Source organism: Malaya genurostris, chromosome 1, assembly GCF_030247185.1.
Source record: "Malaya genurostris strain Urasoe2022 chromosome 1, Malgen_1.1, whole genome shotgun sequence".
NCBI classification, from domain to species: Eukaryota; Metazoa; Arthropoda; class Insecta; order Diptera; family Culicidae; genus Malaya; species Malaya genurostris.
In genome coordinates, this window is record NC_080570.1 from 135,317,363 (window position 1) to 135,325,400 (window position 8,038).

At 37.9% G+C, this 8,038-nt stretch overlaps 1 protein-coding gene across 1 annotated transcript; it reads right to left on the reverse strand.

Moving 5' to 3' along the window:
• LOC131428247 (putative uncharacterized protein DDB_G0294196) lies at nt 1-2,919 on the reverse strand. Its single transcript, XM_058592034.1, has 2 exons — nt 2,906-2,919; nt 1-475 (listed from the first exon to the last, which is right to left on the reverse strand). Exons 1-2 carry the CDS (start codon nt 2,917-2,919, stop codon nt 1-3), a joined length of 489 nt encoding a protein of 162 aa, XP_058448017.1.
• Between the last annotated feature and the right edge of the window lie 5,119 nt (nt 2,920-8,038).

Sequence of the window (8,038 nt, forward strand, 5' to 3'; positions counted from 1 at the left end):
TTACAATTTGATCCGAATCAAAAGTTGTTGCCGTTGTTGTGGCCGTTGTTGTGGCTGTTGTTGCCGTTGTTGTGGCTGCTGTTGCCGTTTTCGCGGTTGTTGCTGTTGTTGCTGTTGCGGTTCTTGTGGCTGTTGAAGCATCTGTAGCGGAAGTGGCTGTTGCAACCATTGATGTTGCTGCAGCCATGGCTGTTGCTGCTGCTGCAGCCAGTGCCACTGTTGCCACGGATGCACTGGCTGCATTTGCAGAAGCGGTTGATAAAAAGGTTGTGCTTGTAGGTGATGTTGAAATAATTGATAATCCATTGGTGTTGGTGGTGTTGGTGTTGGTGGTGGTGGTGTTGGTGGTGGTGGTAGTGGTGGTGTTGGTGTTGATCTTGGTGTTGGTTGTGTTGGTGTTGGTGGTGGTGGTAGTGTTGGTGTTGGTCTTGGTGTTGGTGGTGGTGGTAGTGTTGGTGTTGGTGTTGGTGTTGGTCTTGGTGTTGGTGGTGTTGGTGGTGTTGGTGGTGTTGGTGGTGGTGGTAGTGTTGGTGGTGGTGTTGGTGTTGGTGTTGGTGGTGTTGGTGTTGATGACATTTTTCTATAATATAATATATATTTTTCTATAATATAAATTTTCACCAATCGCACTGTAATACCGTAACCAGAAGTCGGATCTGGATCAACTTTTCGGGGATTTTTTAAAGAGTTTTAAGACCTTTTATTTGCTTCTTAGTTTGTGAAAGTTGGTCAAGAAATTTCCGAGAAAATTCATTGCATATATTTTCATAAATTTTCACATATTTCCTTGTAATTCCGGAACCAGAAGTGGGATCCAAATAAAACTCAGGAAAATTGTAAAAGGCTATAAGACTTTCATTTAAATCTAAGTTTGTTAAAATCGGTTCAGCCATCTTTGAGAAACGTGTGTGACTATTTTTTTCCTTTTTTGGTGCATATCACCCTGTAACTCCGGAACCGGAAGTCGGATTCTTATGAAACTCAGGAACTTTGTATCGGACTTCAAGACCTTTCATTTGAACCCAAGTTCGTGAAAATCGATTTGGCCATGTCCAAGAAAAGTAAGTGAGATCCTTTTTGCAGTTTTTGATCACTATTTCCAATTCTTCCGAGACCGGATTCAGATAAACGGAATAGCCAAAGTTGGTTCGAAGGTATCAATTAGTAGAAAGACATACAACAGAATGTACCATTCCCCAGAATACCATCTCCCAGAAGAAGCAAATACCTAGAAACTGTTTCCCCATAATGGAAAATCATACAGAAACAACATAGGAACAGATCTTTTACCAAAAAAGCATCTACTAAAATCAGGCGCGTATACATGGGGGGAGAGATTAAACCCCCCTCCGAAACTTAAGAAATTATTAGGGGATACAGGAGTTAGACCGGACACGTTGTTAAACTGGACAGCTGAAATATCTTATCAACCTGCTAATATTTTAATTCATAGATTGACTTTGTAAACGCGCTTGGAGATGACGCGGTAGAAATGATTTCGATAAAAATCCAGTTTTAATGGATGTTTTTACAATTTCTAAAAATTGTCCGATTTAGCCCCGGTCTCCCCAATATTATGAAAACACACCCCGAATATTTTTTCTGGGTACGCGCCTGACTAGAACGAACCAGTCCAACGAAAATAATTTTCGCGAAAATTTCGTGAATACTCATTAACTGTAAATTCCAAGGCAACTATACTTATTTCAAGCTATGTTAGTCTGAAAAAGAGGGTTCTGAAAATAACGAGTTTGATAAAAAATAATCAAATTATATAACGGATATGGAATCATTTAGCTATATTTATTTAAATTCAAACATAGCTTCTTTAAATTGGGTATTTGTTTCTGCATATAGTTTATAGTAGCAAGCTAACCTTTCGTCGTTAATTCGGTCTAGTGATAAATAGCACACTACCATTTTATATAATTATTTTATTCAATGCTTACACAATATTCTGTTCGTCATAGATGATTCAGGTCGAGACGGCCGAAGGCCGCGAGTGCGCCGGCGACCCGCCGTCGGAAGCACCGGCCACTGCGGGGGGGCAGCGCCCCCGCAGAAATCACCTCTGTCTAGTTGCGTGCGTTTGCCCGGATTACCCAAAGCTAGGAGCTATCCCTCAGTTAAGTCCGAACGAGCGGCAGCGAGGTCGAACAGCAGGTTATTAAAAACGATGAGGCGTAGCCGCATTAGACCTTTCAAAATCGCAGTAAATTAGAACAAATTCTATTAAGCAGCATGTTGATCTGTTAACCAAATAACTATTATGCCAAATAACCATCATGCCAAACGATATTATACCAATAATACTGTTTTAGCAACTAATGCCTTCGAGTGTATGGTTTTCTGGACTTTGGTACATTCTGGGATTTTTTTCTGGATTTTCTTACTTTCTAGAGTTTGTATTTCTGGAGATTAGTACTTTCTGGGCAATAAATTTCTGGGGAAAAAGCTTCGGTTTTTTATGTTCTGGAGAATGGTTTTCGGGGAAATGTTATAGAACCTATTTTATTATTATTGACATCACTACACAACGTGTACGAAATAGAACAAATCACGCCTTGTTCGTTTTATGTTTTCTTCTTCTTTCCGTGTTGTACATATTGCCGCTCTATATGGCGATTTGAAAACTTTGACACTCATCGCCCTGCAACTGCGGAACCGGATGAAATTTCACAGTAGGTTTGAAAACAGTATGAACTTTATAATTCAAATCAAGATTTGTCAAAATCGGTTCAAGCATCGCAGAGAAATCGAAGTGAATTTAGTTTAAGGAGTTTTTCTTCTCCACTTTCGGTGCTCTCGGAACAGGAAAAGAGGGGACCAGTAGTGCCGAATTAAGTTTTCATGTCCACAAACCAACAAACTCTGCAAACTAGAAGAATTTATCAGGCAGTTTTACCTGTTTTTAACCATTGTTCGTGTAAAAATACTTATAAAATTGGTAATTTCTCACTTATCACGCATTAGTTCCGAAACCGGAAGTCGGATCTTGATAAAATAATCCACAAATGTTTAGGATATTATAAGACCTTTCATTTGAATTTCAGTTTGCAAAAAACGGTTGAGTTGCTTCAGAGATAATTGAGTGTAAACTTTTTCTCAAATTTTCACATATTACCATATAACTCCGGAACCGGAAGTCACATACACATACACACACACGGGCACATACACACACACACACAGACATTTGCTCAGTTCGTCGAGCTGAGTCGAATGGTATATAACACTATGGGTCTCCGAGGCTCCGTTCGAAAGTCGGTTTTTCCAGCAATTCTAATACCTTTCTATAGAGAAAGGCAAAAAGCAGACGTGCTGGTAAAGCAGAAGTGCTGGTAAAGCAGACACTTATGCCTACATGCTACGGCACGACCAGCCAAATCGTCTAAGACGTTCCGCTGATGCGTTTCGCATCGGGTCGCGTACGTACCAACCAGCCACTCGTTCAAGGCGGTTCCGCTGATGCGTTTCGCATCGGGTCGCGTTACGTTACAAATGATGGAACCAATCTACCAAGAACTGGGACGACGGGTTCGCACGAATAGGTGGAACCCAAATTGTGTATCTGAAAGCAATCCATTTGTCTTGACCCAATTATCTAAACGGAAGAGAATCATTTTCTCCAACATTTTCCGAATACAGGAAAGCATAGCAATCTGTCGATACGAATTGTGATCGGAGGCTGTTTTCCCAGGTTTTTGAATGGTGATAATATTACCCTCGAGAAACTTGTTGAATAAATTACATAGATATTCATTTTATCGTATTAACCTCCCCTCGACACCGGGAATTGAAGTTGTCTCTCGCCTAATTAATATTAATTAGGCGAGAGACAACTTCAATTCCCGGTGTCGAGGGGAGGTTAATACGATAAAATGAATAACACTTTTTGATCCCTAAAAGTACCCCTCCATAAGAGTCTTCTCGATCCAGGCGGATTATGTTGAAATTATGGAAGTCGAGGTTGATGTTAGAAGTCAGCCAAGTTTCACTCAAGGAGAATACATCGCAGTTACGAGTATGTATTAAGTGTTTGAAAGAATCAAGTTTTGGGATGATACTTCTGCAATTCCACTGAAGCACAATGATCATATTTTCGATTATCATTGGTAAATTATCCATCAAAAGATACAATTGCTGCAAGGAGGGGCCATTGTTCAGTAGAGCAGTTAGGAGGCTTTTTAGAGGATCAGTAATATTGAAGGCTGATAATATCCAGCTAATATCCACGATATCATAAAATTTCAATAATCCAGTGTTTCTTTGATTTTCTGGTTGTGATTTGGGGTCATTCGTGTTTTTAAGCCCCTGGAAGTGCTGGGTTATAGGGTAAAGTATATTAAATATTGTGAACTAACAATAGGATTTTTTATTTAGTATAAATAGTACGTTTTTTTTTCAGAATGGCTAGATTTCAGGTAAGTTTTTCAATTTCTCAAAAAGAAAAATTTATATCATACTGTGCCCAAAAGTACGGTATGAATTGGTTCGAGAAAGAGTTCTCGCACGATAATGAAGTGTTCAAAGTGTTGGGTATAAAATGCAACCAAAAAAATCGCTTCAAAGTATTAAACTTGCGAAATAAATTGAAGAAAGAACTTCAAGCAAGTTTTAATACTTCCATCCCGAAGAAGCCAACTGAACGCGTTTCCATTTGCATGGATGCGAGTACGTTGGTCAGGGATATACAAATATTTTCTGAGAGCGTTACTGCAAACATATCAGAAAATATTGTTCAAACAAGCAACGCCAATCAAGATTTTGAGGAAACGGCTATAGTTGGTAATATTTCATTCCCAAAGAAGCCAACTGAAAGTTCTTTCATTTTCATGGAAGCAAATACGTTGGCCAGGGATATGCAAATATTCTCTAAAAGTGTCACTGCATGTGTATCAGACATTTTTATTGAGACAACCAACGCCAATCAAAATCAAGATTTTGATGACATGGCTTTAGTTGCCATCGACGCTGCTACTAAGCGATTTGAAAAAGTCTCGATGACCTCTAGTCATATTGATGACATGAACGCTATGTTCGAAGAGAGTGATTTCAGTGAACCATTCACACAGGAAATGGCCACAACACTCAAAAACGAACAAAAAGAGGTAATATCTGATAAAGATAATCGAGAATTGCCATTCCATATGAGCGATGATGATAACATAAACGCTATGTTCGAAGAGAGTGATTTCAGTGAACCATTCACACAGGAAATGGCCACAACACTCAAAAACGAACCTATGCGTCCATGCACTGTTTTGAATAACAGTGAAAAAAAAGAGGCAATGTCTAATAGAGATAATCGAGAATTGCCATTCCTTATGAGCGACTTCTACGATTCTGGAGAAAGACGCTACTGGACAAGAGAGCAATTTAATAAAGTTATCAACCTTGAAACATCAAAGTTGATTCGATATAAGCAAGGGCATGCTCAAAGAATGAAATTGAAGACCCTTGCAGAACAAATTGCATTTAGCACGTATCACGATTTGATACGCCATCCGAATGCAACCTGTAAAGCGTACATTAAAGACATAAAAGATTATGTCCCAATGAAAAAAAATGTACGAACAATTAAAATATTTGCTCGTTGCATGTTCCCTACATGTAAACGATTTATATTCATTGCAACTTTCGCAACTAAGGGCCACACCGCAATTGAGTTCAAAATACTCCATGACATGGAGGTTATGCATCATTCCAAAAATATGGTGTCCCAAATGCGTGGCAAGGAACGAGTAATCGTTCAAGAAGATATGTTAAAAACTATTCCTCGTTTATATATTCGTGAGCAAGCACGAAATTTAGCGGAAACTGAGGAATTCAAAGTTGATTTGAACCTAAGAAAACGCGTATCGGATGGCACAGCGAGACAAATTGTCAGTGAAGCCAGACTAAAGTTACGATACGATAAAGATGTTTTCCTAGCGTTGATGAAAATGGTCGACGAACGTGTTTGCTCTATACTTAGTTTGCAATACCGACCATGCAACATCATACTGATGAAAAAAGAGCAGTTAAATTTAATTCTGGCAATAACATCTAGAGATGGGCCTCTGGACTTCCATCTCGATGCAACTGGCACTAGATGGTACTCTATAACAAACCACATGATGCTACTGTACAGCATGGTAGCAGATATTAAAATAGTGGAAACAGACAAAAATGCCAAACCGTTTCCTATTGCCAGTTTTTTTACTGAAGACCATCATACATCAAATATAGAACTGAATTTGAGGTCTATAGTAAAATTCTGTGCTAGTAACTCCACCAGAAAATGTTCATCATTTATTAGAACGATTACAACTGATTTCTCACTAGCTGAAATCAATGCTGTTGTACAATCGTTCAATATGATGACATTAACGGAATATATCCGAAATTGCGAACAATGGATCCGCGATATTAAGGATAGCAAACCAGTTGAACATGTTATTGTGAAACTGTGCAGTTCACATATAACTAAACTGATGTATAAAGATATTGACAAGTACATTGGAAAAGAGAAGCCAGAAAATCGAATTTGCAGAATTGCTTTGGCTTCACTTTTCAATGTTAAAGAGATAAATGTAATCTACCATTTATTGAAATTATTATTCCGATTTTTGATCGTTGATACGCCCAACAAAAAACATAAGGCATATGATACATTGGCTACTGAGTTCAATTTAACGAAGGATCCAATGTTTGAAGAGTGCAACGACAATAAAAACTTGTTTGGTAATGATAATGGTAATGATATTGAACAAACACAATACAAAACCATTTATGAATCAAGTCCGTTCTATCAGAAAGGACTTGAAATATACAAAAATACATTGTATGAAGAAGGCATTGTTGAATTTACAGATGATAACGTAATGAATAACTTCATTACTGTTATTTTAAAAAAGTATATTGCGTATTTACCGCTTTGGACTCCAGTTTTGACTGCCAAAGATTTTAAGGGTATGACGCTTAAAGAACAACAAAAAATGAATCGTGCCAATAATGGAGTGATTGAAGGGTATCACCGTATAATCAAAGCTTATATCGACGAATGTAAGTTTATCGGTGATACACCGCGAGTTAGAATTGATGATTACATAATTCATGTTCACGATGAATTAATAAAGGATATGATCATCCAATTCAACCTTAATATACCTGCAAGCTGTAACTCAAAAATGATTCGAAATAAAACAAAAAACGTTTTGTCGAACAAGAAGTCTGAGCTGCAGGTTACATAAACTCCATTATCAACAAAAAATAAAAAGATATCTACTCTCCAAACCAAACGTCGAATGCAGAAAACTTTGATGTTCAGTCAAAGTTCAAATTCGTCTATGAGTAGTACTGAAAAGAGTAAAAGTGCATGGCAACTTTCAGACCTGCGTAAGGCAAAAGAAAGTTTCAAAAAAGGCACAAGCAAAAGGAAGTTACCTTTTTGCGAAAAGGAATTACAAAGCATCGAGCTTATGGAGAAATATTGGTCAAGTGATGAAAACTTGACACCTATCGGGAAAAAAAATCGACTAAACGATTTAAGCCCGATCATGGAACTCGAAGAGCTAGAAAAAGACGAAGATATCAAAGAAAACATCCGGCTCAACAATTTAAGCATAAAGCTTGAAGAGCCAAAAGATATCGAAGCAAATATCCTTGAAGAGCCGGAAAATGATTCAAGTATTTTCAGAGGATTCGATGAATCCTCCGAAGAATTGTTTAAAGGCACAAAAAGTTTCATAAAAGAACTGAAAAAAAATATTTTACCCAATGGATTAATGAAAGATCCTGCCTATTATTACATAACTAGAAATAGTTATTGTAATCACGTTAAAGTGGCACTATTTAATGGCGATTATCTCAACTATAGCGACCTAAAGACATTGATAACTGACGATAGTTGGCTATCCAATTTCTTGGTCGACTTTTGTGTGCGGTTATTGTGCAAGATGTATCATCCAAATGCATACATATTATGCTGCGATTTTACACCTTCGCTGTTTGGATTTCAATCTATGGAGCCCATAAATGTTCGGCGGCTTTGTTC